At 41.9% G+C, this 14114-nt stretch overlaps 1 protein-coding gene across 1 annotated transcript in view; it reads left to right on the forward strand.

Annotated features, from left to right (window-relative positions):
• The window catches only part of MANBA (mannosidase beta), a 119901-nt gene that overhangs the window by 68274 nt on the left and 37513 nt on the right, over window positions 1-14114 (forward strand). The window contains exon 12 of the mRNA XM_040237757.1: window positions 12692-12910. Within this exon, the coding sequence (XP_040093691.1) occupies window positions 12692-12910 (219 nt within the window). The remainder of the gene's footprint in view (window positions 1-12691; window positions 12911-14114) is intronic.

The raw sequence follows: 14114 nt of genomic DNA on the forward strand, positions 1-14114 counted from the left end.
TTCTTTGAGAATTAACCTGTCTGTGAAACTTACCACATGTACACCAATATTGCACTTTGAATCACAGGTTGTCATGAACTCTTTGGAGCCTATTCATGGATCCCCAAAGCTGAGAATGTCTGCATTAGATGACTTACTGATACACTGCTTCTTTCCCTCCCCCCCGCCTTTTAGTTCTGTAAGATACTAATATAGTGACTGTGCATGTGCTAAGTTACCTCAGTCGTGTCCAACTCTTTGGGACCCTGTGGACTGTAGCCCACTAGGCTCCTCTGTCCATGGGATTCTCTAGGCAAGAGTACTGGAGTGGGTTGCCATGCCTTTCTCCAGGGGATCTTCCCGACCCAGGGATCAAAGCTGCATCTCTTACGTCTCCTGCATTAGCAGGCAGTTTCTTTACCAATAGTGCCACCTGGGAAGCCCCAATATAGTGACTACTGTGAATTACTTTTCTAATGATAAGCTAGTCATAATTCAAGCTCTATTTAGTTATAATACCTTGTTCTTTTTCCCTGCTGAATTTGATTTGCTAAGATTTTGGTAGGATTTTAAAATTTATATTCCCAAGTAAAATTGGTCCCTGATAGCTCAGTGAGTAAAGAATCTGCCTGAAATGCAGGAAACACAGGAGATGCAGGTTCAATCCCTGGGTCGGGAAGATGCACTGGAGAAGGAAATGGCAACCCACTCCAGTATTCTTGCCTGGAAAACTGCATGGTCAGAGGAGCCTGGAAGTTTATAGTCCAAGGGGTCATGAAGAGTCAGACACAACTGAGCAGTTAAACTACCACCTGTTGCCCAGGAGTAGAATTGGGTTAACTCATTCCTAGAGCAGGCAAATTTGTTTTTAAAAATTGAATCAAGTAGATGAGACTCACAAAGAAAGATGAGGGGACTGTAGTAATAGGAGAATGGATGTTGGGTCTCATAACATTTATATTCAGTATTAAAAATGTTATCTAAACATAATTATTCAGTTCTGTTCAGTCACTCAGTCATGTCCGACTCTTTGCAACCTCATGAGCTGCAGCACGCCAGGCCTCCCTGTCCAACACCAACTCCCAGAGTCCACCCAAACTCATGTCCATTGAGCCAGTGATGCCATCCAGCCATCTCATCCTCTATTGTCCCCTTCTCCTCCTACCCCTAATCGCTCCCAGCATCAGGGTCTTTTCCAATGAGTCAGCTCTTCACATGAAGTGGCCAAAATATTGGAGTTTCAGCTTTAGCATCATTCCTTCCAATGAACACCCAGGACTGATCTCCTTTAGAATGGACTGGTTGGATCTCCTTGCAGTCCAAGGGACTCTCAAGAATCTTCTCCAACACCACAGTTCAAAAGCATCAATTCTTCGGTGCTCAGCTTTCTTTATAGTCCAACTCTCACATCTATACATGACCACTGGAAAAACCATAGCCTTGACTAGACAGACCTTTGTTGGCAAAGTAATGTCTCTGCTTTTCAACATGATATCTAGGTTGGTCATAACTTTTTTTCCAAGGAGTAAGCGTCTTTTAATTTCATGGCTAGCTCTAGTAATTTTCTGGTGGAGTCTTTAGGGTTTTCTAGGTAGAGGATCATGTCATCTCCAAACAGTGAGAGTTTTACTTCTTTTCCAATCTGGATTCCTTTTATTTCTTTCTCTTCTCTGATTGCTGTGGCTAAAACTTGCAAATCTATGTTGAATAGTAGCGGTGAGAGTGGGCATCCTTGTCTTGTTCCTGACTTTAGGGGAAATGCTTTTGATTTTTCACCATTGAGGATGTTTACTGTGGGTTTATCATATATGGCTTTTATTATGTTGAGATATGTTTCTTCTGTGCCTACTTTCTGGAGAGTTTTTATCATAAATGGATGTTGAATTTCATCAAAGGCTTTCTCTACATCTATTGAGATAATCATATGGCTTTTATCTTTCAATTTGTTAATGTGGTGTGTCACACTGATTGATTTGCGAATATTGAAGAATCCTTGCATCCCTGGTATAAAGTCCACTTGGTCATGATGTATGATCTTTTTAATATGTTATTGGATTCTGTTTGCTCAAATTTTGTTAAGGACTTTTTCATCTATGTTCATCAGTGATATTGGCCTGTAGTTTTCTTCGTAGTTTTCTTTTTCTGTGGCATCTTTGTCTGGTTTTGGTATTAGGGTGATGGTGGCCTCATAGAATGAATTTGAAAGTTTACCTTCCTCTGCAATTTTCTGGAAGAGATTGAGTAGGATAGGTGTTAGCTCTTCTCTAAACTTTTAGTAGAATTCAGCTGTGAAGCCATCTGGTCCTGGGCTTTTGTTTGTTGGAAGATTTCTGATTACAGTTTCAATTTCCATGCTTGTGATCCATCTGTTAAAATTTTCTATTTCTTCCTGGTTCAGTTTTGGAAAGTTATACTTTTCTAAGAATTTGTCCATTTCTTGCAAGTTGTCCATTTTATCGGCATATAGTTACTAATAGTAGGCTCTTAGGATCCTTTGTATTTCTGTGTTGTCTGTTGTGATTTCTCCATTTTCCTTTCTAATTTTGTTGATTTGATTCTCCCTTTTTTTCTTGATGAATCTGCCTAATGGTTTATCTATTTTATTTATCTTCTCAAAGAACCAGCTTTTAGTTTTTGATTTTTGCTATGGTCTCCTTTGTTTCTTTTGCATTTATTTCTGCCGTAATTTTTATGATTTCTTTTCCTTCTACTAACCCTGGGGCTCTTCATTTCTTCCTTTTCTAGTTGCTTTAGGTATAGAGTTAGGTTATTTATTTGATTTTTCTCCTGTTTCTTGAGGTATGCTTGTACTGCTATGAACCTTCCCCTTAGCACTGCTTTTACTGAATCCCATAGGTTTTGGGTTGTTGTGTTTTCATTTTCATTTGTTTCTATGCATATTTTAATTTCTTCTGTGATTTGTTGGTTATTCAAGTATGTTGTTTAGCCTCCATATGTTTGTATTTTTAATAGTTTTTTTTTCCTGTAGTTGACATCTAATCTTACTGCATTGCGATCAGAAAATATGCTTGAGATGATTTCAAATTTTTAATTTACCAAGGCTAGATTTATGGTCCAAGATGTGATCTATCCTGGAGAAGGTTCTGTGTGCACTTGAGAAAAAGGTGAAATTAATTGTTTTGGGGTGAAATGTCCTATAGATATCAATTAGGTCTAACTGGTCCATTGTATCATTTAAAGTTTGTGTTTCCTTGCTAATTTTCTGTTGGGTTGATCTATCCATAGGTGTGAATGGGGTATTAAAATCTCCCACAATTATTGTGTTACTGTTAATTTCCCCATTCATACTTGTTAACATTTGCCTTACATATTGCAGTGCTCTCATGTTGTGTGCATATATATTTATAATTGTTACATCTTCTTCTTGGATTGATCCTTTGATCATTATGTAGTGTCCTTCTTTGTCTCTTTTCATGGCCTTTATTTCAAAGTCTATTTTATCTGATATGAGTATTGTTACTGCTGCTTTCTTTTGGTCTCCATTTGCGTGAAATATCTTCTTCCAGCCCTTCACTTTCAGTCTGTATGTGTCCCTTGTTTTGAGGTGGGTCTCTTGTAGACAGCATCTATAGGGGTCTTGTTTTTGTATCCGTTCAGCCAGTCTTTGTCTTTTGGTTGGGGTATTCAACCCATTTACATTTAAGGTAATTATTGATAAGTTTGATCCCATTGCCATTTACTTTTTTGTTTTGAGTTCAAGTTTATAAACCTTTTCTGTGTTTCCTGTCTAGAGAAGATCCTTTAGCATTTGTTGGAGAGCTGGTTTGGTGGTGCTGAATTCTCTCAGCTTTTGTTTGTCTGTAAAGCTTTTGATTTCTCCTTCATATTTGAATGAGATCCTTGCTGGGTACAGTAATCTGGGCTGTAGGTTATTTTCTTTCATCACTTTAAGTATGTCCTGCCATTCCCTCCTGGCCTGAAGAGTTTCTGTTGAAAGATCAGCTGTTATCCTTATGGGAATCCCCTTGTGTGTTATTTGTTGTTTTTCCCTTGCTGCTTTTAATATTTGTTTTTTGTGTTTGATCTTTGTTAATTTGATTAATATGTGTCTTGGAGTGTTTTGCCTTGGGTTTATCCTGTTTGGGACTCTCTGGGTTTCTTGGACTTGGGTGACTATTTCCTTCCCCATTTTAGGGAAGTTTTCAACTATTATCTCCTCAAGTATTTTCTCTTGGCCTTTCTTTTTGTCTTCTTCTTCTGGGACTCCTATGATTTGAATGTTGGGGTGTTTAACATTGTCCCAGAGGTCTCTGAGGTTGTCCTCATTTCTTTTAATTCTTTTTTCTTTTTTTCCTCTCTGCTTCATTTATTTCTACCATTCTATCTTCCACCTCACTTATCTTATCTTCTGCCTCAGTTATTCTACTGTTGGTTCCCTCCAGAGTGCTTTTGATCTCGGTTATTGCATTATTCATTATTGATTGAGTCTTTTTTTATTTCTTCTAGGTCCTTGTTAAACTTTTCTTGCATCTTCTCAATCCTTGTCTCCAGGCTATTTATCTGTAACTCTATTTTGTTTTCAAGATTTTGGATCATTTTTACTATCATTATTCTGAATTCTTTTTCAGGTAGATTCCCTATCTCCTCCTCTTTTGTTTGGTTTGGTGAGCTTTTATCATGTTCCTTTACCTGCTGAATATTTCTCTGCCTTTTCATCTTGTTTATATTGCTGTGTTTGGGGTGGCCTTTCTGTGTGCTGGAAGTTTGTGGTTCCTCTTTATTGTGGAGTTTCCTCCCTGTGGATGGGTTTGGACAAGTGGCTTGTCAAGATTTCCTGGTTAGGGAAGCTTGTGTTGATGTTCTGGTGGGTGGAGCTGGATCTCTTCTGTCCGGAGTGTCCAGTAGTGAGTTTTGAGGTGTCTGTGGGTTTGTTGTGACTTTTGGCCACCTGTATTTTAATGCTCAGGGTTATGTTCCTGTATTGTTGGAGAATTAGCTTGGTATGTCTTGCTCTGCAACTTGTTGGCTCTTGGTTGGAGCTTGGTTTCATTGTAGGTATGGAGGCTTTTGGATGAGCTCTTGTCGATTAGTGTTCCTTGGAGTCAGGAGTTTTCTGGTGTTCTCAAGTTTTGGATTTAAGCCTCCTGCCTCTGGCTTTCAGTCTTATTTTTACAGTAGACTCAAGACTTCTCCATCAGCACCAATGATAAAACATCTAGGTTAATGGTGAAAAGATTCTCCACAATGAGGGACACCCAGAGAGGTTCACAGAGTTAGATGGAGAAGAGAAGAGGGAGGAGGGAAATAGAGGTGACCAGGAGGAAACGAGGGGGATTCAAAAGGGGAGAGAGCAATCTAGTCAGTAATCAATTCCCTATTTGCTCTCCACAGTCTGGACCACTCAGAGAGGTTCACGGAGTTACACAGAGAAGCGAAGAGGGAAGAAGGAGATAAAGGTGACCAGGAGGAGAGGAGGGGGAGTCACAAGGAGAGAGACCAATCTAGCCAGTAATCAGTTTCCTAGGTATTCTCCACGTTCTGGAACACCCAAAGAGATTCACACAGTTAAGTAGAGAAGAGAAGGGGGAGGGAGGAGATAGAGGTGACCTGGGCGAGAAAAAGGAGAGTCAAAAGGGGAGAGAGCAATCAAGCCAATAATCACACTCCTAAGTAAAAATAGGTACTGAAGGTTGGATTCTTAAAGGTACAAAATTGATAACAAATACCAAAAAGCAAAGATTAAAAATCTAGAGTAGAGGTTAGACTCTAAAAAATACAATATTAAAAAAATTGCAAAAATTATAAAATATATATATTAAATTTGCTTTAAAAATAGGGTCCTTTTTTTCAAGATAATGGTAGGTTTTAAAATGAAAATTAAAGGAGTGATAAAGAACTTTAAAAAAATTTAAAAATGATAATGGTAAAATATATCTAGGAATTTCTCTGGAGCTGTTGAGGGCAGTCTGGGGTCAGTTCAGTTTCAGACAGTTCCTGTTCCAGCTTATACTTCTTCTTAAGGTCTATAGGCCCCTTCCAATGTAGTCAATGCTAACTACAGGGTTTTAATCTCTTGCACCTGTCACTTCCAAAGCAGTTCCCTCTTCTTTGTTTCTTTTGGCTTCCTCTGTTTGCAAGTCTCTTCAGTGTCTAATTTCCGCCCCAACACAAGGATGCAAAGGTGGTCATTTAAATAAATAGGCTCATTTGTTCAATTGTGCTGCAGGGAGGGAGGAACACTGCAAACAAATATCACTGGTGTGTGTGGGGAGTGTTCACAGTGTCTGGGCCACACTGGGGTTGCCCCCACTCATGGCGTGTGTGTTTTCCTGGTCTGCACTGCTCAGGCTCCAGGTTGCTCTGCAGGGGATCTGTTTAAAGTGGGCCCTGGGTTGTGTGCACTTCCCAGGTCCAAGCTGCTCAGGTTCAGGTTCTCAGGTACTCCACAAAGGCACAGACTCAGTTGGGCCTGCGTTTTGTGCCCTTCCCAGGTCTGAGCAGCTCAGGAGATCAGTGCTTGGTGAGCGCGCAGTCCCCAGGCGGGCGGTGCGTCTTATCACCTCCCCCATCCCAGCCATTCGGGCTTCCTGGGCGCGCAGTGGGAGCGCCGGCTCAGGCGTGCTGTGTGTCCCCTCTGGGGAGCCGATCTATGGTTGCCCCCCCTCTGGCGGATGTCAGCCATCCAGGACCCCAGGAAGACTTGGTTAGCAACTGGGAGCCTGCTCACAGTAGAGGATGCCCTCTCTGGGGCCGATTTGCCCCTTGCCTTCTGGCTCTGGCGGGCGCCCGCCTGCCTCCCTGCCTCCGGCGAGGGGTGGGCTGGTCCGCGGCTGGCTAGCTCTCCTCTGGTATTCGCTCAGTCCTTTGTTCTGTGATTGGGCCGGCAGTGCCTTAGGTTAGAGCTTTTCGCTGGAAAGTTCTCTCTCTCTTTCTTTTCTTTTTTCTCTCTCTCTCTCTCTCTCTGGCTATGTGGGTTGCTGTCTCACCTGAGCTCCCTCAGATTGTCCTCATGGCATTCAGGCCCAGTCCTTACCCTAAGCAATGCAGACAGCGCCTCTCTGTTCAGCCCCCGCTTGCTGCTGGCGGATGCGAGCGTCTGGGCTACTTCTCCACTGGGAGTTGTGGTTAGGTGCGTAATCTCTGGGTTTTATTTATTTTTTTCCTCCTGGTTATGTTGCCCTCTGATATTCCAAAACTCCCCACAGACCTGCCAGTGAGAGGGTTTCCTGTTGTTTGGAAACTACTCCTATTTTACGACTCCCTCCCTGTGATGGGTCTCCATCCCTAACTCTTTTGTCTCTCTTTTTCTCTTTTATATTTTGCCCTACGTCTTTTTGAAGACAATGGGCTTCCTTTCTGGGTGCCTGGTGTCCTCCACCAGCATTCAGAAGTTGTTTCGTGGAATTTTCTCAGCGTTCAAATGATCTTTCGATGAATTTGTGGGGGAGAAAGTGATCTCCCCCTCCTTTCCTCTGCAGTCTTCGGACTGCCCCCCTCAGTCTACTCTTTTAAGAAAGAGGGCAGTCAGCATGTCTGTTTTGTTCCTTGCTGAACCTCCAGTGTATAGCAAAAACTGTATGCCTGGTGCATGCTAAACGCTCAGCAGAGATTTGATGCGTTAATACTTGACATTGCCATAGATTCTCTCTCTTTCTTGCTGAAAACAGCCTGACTGGCAGTAAACATTTGAGACAGACTTGCTAAGTGAATGATTATTCTCACTGAAATAGGAGGTCAGTTCATTAAGTGAGACAAAAATTAAAACATTTTGAGCTCTAGACACTGGATTAAATAATTATATCCTGGCTGCTGTAACAAACTGCAGCATTTTAGTGGTTTATGTAATAAAAGTTTCTTTTTTACTGAGTAACACTGCAGAATGGCTGTTTCCAATGGGCAGGCAGCTCTCCTGTTTTTCAAGACCCAGGCTCCTTCCATCTCCACCATCTCCTAGGCCTTTGCCTGTGAACTGGGGAAGAGAATGAGAATGTAGTCTCACAGACTTCGAATAGGTTAGGAAGCCACTTCCTACAGTTCAGTTCAGTTGGTCAGTCGTGTCCGACTCTTTGCAACTCCATGAGTCGCAGCACGCCAGGCCTCCCTGACCATCACCAACTCCCGGAGTTCACTCAAACTCATGTCCATTGAGTCGGTGATGCCATCCAGCCATCTCATCCTCTATCGTCCCCTTCTTCTCTTGCCCCCCAATTCCCTCCCAGCATCAGGGTCTTTTCCAATGAGTCAACTCTTCGCATGAGGTGGCCAAAGTATTGGAGTTTCAGCTTTAGCATCATACCTTCCAATGAACACCCAGGACTGATCTCCTTTAGAATGCACTGGTTGGATCTCCTTGCAGTCCAAGGGACTCTCAAGAGTCTTCTCCAACACCACAGTTCAAAAGCATCAATTCTTCGGCACTCAGCTTTCTTCACAGTCCAACTCTCACATCCATACATGACCACTGGAAAAACCATAGCCTTGACTAGACAGACCTTTGTTGGCAAAGTAATGTCTCTGCTTTTGAATATGCTATCTAGGTTGGTTGTAACTTTCCTTCCAAGGAGTAAGCATCTTTTAATTTCACGGCTGCAATCACCATCTGCAGTGATTTTGGAGCCCCCCAAAATAAAGTCTGACACTGTTTCCACTGTTTCCCCATCTATTTGCCATGAAGTGATGGAACTGGATGCCATGATCTTCATTTTCTGAATGTTGAACTTTAAGCCAACTTTTTCACTCTCCACTTTCACTTTCATCAAGAGGCTTTTTAGTTCCTATTCACTTTCTGCCATAAGGGTGGTGTCATCTGCATACCTGAGGTTACTGATATTTCTCCCAGCAATCTTGATTCCAGCTTGTGCTTCTTCCAGCCCAGTGTTTCTCATGATGTACTCTGCATAGAAGTTAAATAAGCAGGGTGACAATATACAGCCTTGACATACTCCTTTTCCTATTTGGAACCAGTCTGTTGTTCCATGTGCAGTTCTAACTGTTGCTTCCTGACCTGCATATAGGTTTCTCAAGAGTCCGGTCAGGTGGTCTGGTATTCCCATCTCTTTCAGAATTTTCCACAGTTTATTGTGATCCACACAGTCAAACACTTTGGCAGATAAAGCAGAAATAGATGTTTTTCTGGAACTCTCTTGCTTTTTCCATGATCCAGTGGATGTTGGCAATTTGATCTCTGGTTCCTCTGCCTTTTCTAAAACCAGCTTGAACATCTGGAAGTTCATGGTTCATGTATTGTTGAAGCCTGGCTTGGAGAATTTTGAGCATTACTTTACTAGCATGTGAGATGAGTGCAATTGTGCAGTAGTTTAAACATTCTTTGGCATTGCCTTTCTTTGGGATTGGAATGAAAACTGATCTTTTCCAGTCCTGCTGAGTTTTCCAAATTTGCTGGCATATTGAGTGCAGCACTTTCACAGCATCATCTTCCAGGATTTGAAATAGCTCAACTGGAATTCCATCACTTCCACTAGCTTTGTTCGTAGTGATGCTTTCTAAGGCCAACTTGACTTCACATTCCAGGATGTCTGGCTCTAGGTGAGTGATCACACCATCGTGGTTATCTGGGTCGTGAAGATCTTTTTTTGTACAGTTCTTCTGTGAATTCTTGCCACCTCTTCTAAATATCTTCTGCTTCTCTTAGGTCCATTCCATTTCTGTCCTTTATCAAGCCCATCTTTGCATGAAATGTTCCCTTGGTATCTCTAATTTTCTTGAAGAGATTGCTAGTCTTTCCCTTTTTTTTGTTGTTTTCCTCTATTTCTTTGCATTGATCACTGAGGAAGGCTTTCTTATCTCTTCTTGCTATTCTTTGGAACTCTGCATTCAGATGCTTATATCTTTCCTTTTCTCCTTTGCTTTTTGCTTCTCTTCTTTTCATAGCTATTTGTAAGGCCTTCCCAGACAGCCATTTTGCTTTTTTGCATTTCTTTTCCATGGGGATGGTCTTGATCCCTGTCTCCTGTACAATGTCACGAACCTCATTCTATAGTTCATCAGGCACTCTATCTATCAGATCTAGGCCCTTAAATCTATTTCTCACTTCCACTGTATAATTATAAGGGATTTGATTTAGGTCATACCTGAATGGTCTAGTGGTTTTCCCTACTTTCTTCAATTTCAGTCTGAATTTGGCAATAAGGAGTTCATGATCTGAGCCACAGTCAGCTCCCGGTCTTGTTTTTGCTGACTGTATAGAGCTTCTCCATCTTTGGCTGCAAAGAATATAATCAATCTGATTTCGGTGTGGACCGTCTGGTGAAGTCCATGTGTAGAGTCTTCTCTTGTGTTGTTGGAAGAGGGTGTTTGCTATGACCAGTGTGTTCTCTTGGCACAACTCTTTTAGCCTTTGCCCTGCTTCATTCCGTACTCCAAGACCAAATTTGCCTGTTACTCCAGGTATTTCTTGACTTCCTACTTTTGCATTCCAGTCCCCTATAATGAAAAAGATATCTTTTTTGAGTGTTAGTTCTAAAAGGTCTTGTAGGTCTTCATAGAACCGTTCAACTTCACTTTCTTCAGCGTTACTGGTTGGGGCATAGACTTGGATTACTGTGATATTGAATGGTTTGCCTTGGAAATGAATAGAGATCATTCTGTCGTTTTTGAGATTGCATCCAAGTACTGCCTTTCGGACTCTTTTGTTGACCACGATGGCTACTCTATTTCTTCTAAGGGATTCCTGCCCACAGTAGTAGATATAATGGTCATCTGAGTTAAATTCACCCATTCCAGTCCATTTTAGTTCACTGATTCCTACAATTTTGACGTTCACTCTTGCCATCTCCTGTTTGACCACTTCCAGTTTGCCTTGATTCATGGACCTGACATTCCAGGTTCCTATGCAATATTGCTCTTTACAGCATCGGACCTTGCTTCTATCACCAGTCACATCCACAGCTGAGTATTGTTTTTGCTTTGGGTCCATCCCTTCATTCTTTCTGGAGTTATTTCTCCACTGATCTCTAGTAGCATATTTGGCACCTACCAGGCTGGGGAGTTCCTTTTTCAGTATCCTATCATTTTGCCTTTTCATACTGTTCATGGGGTTCTCAAGGCAAGAATACTTCTCCAGTGGATCACATTCTGTCAGACCTCTCCACTATGACCTGCCCATCCTGGGTGGCCCCACACAGCATGGCTTAGTATCATTGAGTTAGACAAGGCAGTGGTCTGTGTGATCAGATTGGCTAGTTTTCTGTGATTATGGATTCAGTGATATAGTTTCTGTGATTATGGTTTCTGCCCTCTGAAGCCCTCTCACAACACCTACCGTCTTACTTGGGTTTCTCTTACCTTGGATATGGCGTATCTCCTCAGGGCCGCCCCTCCTGACCTTGAACGTGCAGTAGCTCTTCGCGGCCCTCCTGCCCCGTGCAGCCACTGCTCCTTGGATGTGGGGTATCTCCTCTCAGTCCCCGCCCCGACCTCGGGCGTGGGGTAGCTTCTCTAGGCTGCTCCTGTGCTGTCACAATTTCCTACAGGCAGCTCCAAATTACAGAAATGGAAACATGAATTTCAGTGGACCCATAGCCATCTCTTCCACATATTTCCTTTTTTTTTTTTTTAACTATTTTACAATAGCCCGATGACAGAAGTACTATTATCCCCATTTTACAGATAGGACAACTGAGGCTTAGACCTGTCCCAAAACAATATGATTCTAATTTGAGATTTAAACTCATGTTCCTCTGATTCCATATTCCATTCTACATTTAATTATAGCCAAAAGGCTAAGAAGCAATCGATAGCCCATTCTAAACCATTAGACCTTTGTTTCTCAAGTGGAAGTGATTTTGTTCCCAAGATACAGGAGAACATTTGGCAATGTCTGTAGAATTTTTTCGGGGGAGTGGGGGTTAGGTATTACTGGTGTCTAGTAGGTAGAGGTCAGGTATGCTGCTCAACATCTTAGAATGTATTGATATAAAATGTCCACCATTCACAGCATACACACACAAAACAAAAACTTATTAGGCTCAAAATGTCACTAGTGCCAGAATTCTGTACCAGACTGTATACTACCCATAATGGGGAAGGTCAGGTGTAGGTAAGACGTGATTAGAAAAGATTAGGAACAGCTGCTGTGAGGTATAAGCTATAATTCATTATGAAACAGAGAAAGCAATGGCACCCCACTCCACTACTCTTGCCTGGAAACTCCCATGGATGGAGGAACCTGGTAGGCTGCAGGCCATGGGGTCACTAAAAGTCAGACATGACTGAGCGACTTCACTTCCATGCACTGGAGAAGGAAATGGCAACCCACTTCAAGTGTTCTTGCCTGGAGAATCCCAGGTTTGGGGGAGCCTGGTGGGCTGCTGTCTATGCGGTCGCACAGAGTCGGACATGACTGAAGCAAGCGACTTAGCAGCAGCAGCAGTATTATGAAAGGTTATGAAAGGGGACATCCTTGGTGTCCAGTGGTTAAGACTCTGAGCTCTAGGGAGGCCCGGATTCAATGCCTGATCAGAGAATTAGAGCCTGAATACCGCAACTAAGACTCTGTGCAGCCAAATTGAAACAAAAAAGAGATATGGAGGATTGGCAAACAGCAGAAATGTGCTGGTGGCTGTCAAATGCAGAAGAATGTAGGTGGCTCTATCATTTTTCTATTAGCTACTTGACTAAATGACAACCACTTGGCATTTCTGGGACCTGATAATACTTTTAAAGAAGTAAGTGATCTGCACTTTACTGGGTTAAAATATTATCTTTTAAACCATTTTATTTCTGAATTCAGGGAGACCAGACTCGTCCTTTTATCATATCCAGTCCTACAAATGGGGCAAAAACCACTGCAGAAGGTTGGCTCTCTCCAAACCCCTATGACCTGAATTATGGGGACGTACATTTTTATGATTATATGAGTGACTGCTGGAATTGGAGAACTTTCCCCAAAGCTCGATTTGTATCCGAGTATGGATATCAGTCCTGGCCTTCCTTCAGTACATTAGAAAAGGTAAGCCATCTTTGATTTCCCAGGGATTCAGAAGTGTAGATTATGGGCATATGCCACTTCATCACCATGGTTCAGACAGTCAAATGAAATCTACTTCTTGTTTAAACAGAAGTTTAGGAAGAAGATAATAGAAAAGAACTTTTTATCCTTAACTTTGGGGGCACTAAACTGTTATAGTCATCATTTTGTAGATTATAACTTTTCATATTGCTTTTATTTACATTCTTTCAAGAGCATTTAAAAATTCAGTGGGAAGCCAGTGATTACTTAAGCCTTATTTGTTATGTGAAATATGCGAAAATTACTTTTACTTACTACTTTCTATGTGTCCTACGACTGTTTTTATTATCTATGGATACTCAGAACTGGATAGTTTGCTATAGTAAGAGAAATGAGTAAATAAACTTTTGTCTGATGTTATTATGTTGTAGCATTCCTTTTTTTTCCAAATGACAGAAATTTTTTTTATATTTAAAAGCAAAATCAACCACCCCCCAAAGACCCCCCAAGAAACAAAAAATCAGATTAAATAAAAAAGTTACAGTGAATACACCCAGCAAACAGCTGTATGTGAAACTAAATACTGTGTCTGTTAATGCAGCACAAACCTCAAACAATATACAAGTGTTCGGGGGTGTGGAAGGAGGCCCAAGTTCAAGCTCTCTGGGGTTTGGGGAGACAAGACGGGGTGAGAGGGGAAATCAATTTTTCTTAGTTCTGTCCATATAAATATACTTATAAAGACCAAAAAAGAAAAGGGAGCTTGGAATGGTAAGGGAGATAGGAGAATGGGGGAGTATGGGACCCTCCCAATTCTACCTGACCAAAAAATATGAATTAATTTCATGGTGAGAGAAGAGATAAAAAATGATAGAAGAGGATAGGAAAGAGAGGGAAGCAGACATGGGCCAACCAGGGAAAAGGAGGGACCCTTGGCAGGGGAGTGAGAAAAAGTCCAGTGCTGGTGTGTCTGTTTCCATCTTCATCCCCACTGTCTTAGGCTCCAGTTCAGTGTCTGTCTGTGGACCTTATCTTACTTTCTGCCTCTGTCTGTGGTCTGACAGGGGCCCTTGACCCCCTCCACCTTGCCCTGACCCCTGCCATGCTGGTCCCTTCTCTTTTCCGTTTATTGGGATCTGGCTTGCTCTAGGATCCTCAGGTCACAGTTCTTTTTGGCCACTCTAAGTTTGTTGAAGTGAAGGGG

This window comes from Oryx dammah, unplaced genomic scaffold (genome assembly GCF_014754425.2).
Source record: "Oryx dammah isolate SB20612 unplaced genomic scaffold, SCBI_Odam_1.1 HiC_scaffold_3, whole genome shotgun sequence".
Classification (NCBI taxonomy): Eukaryota; Metazoa; Chordata; class Mammalia; order Artiodactyla; family Bovidae; genus Oryx; species Oryx dammah.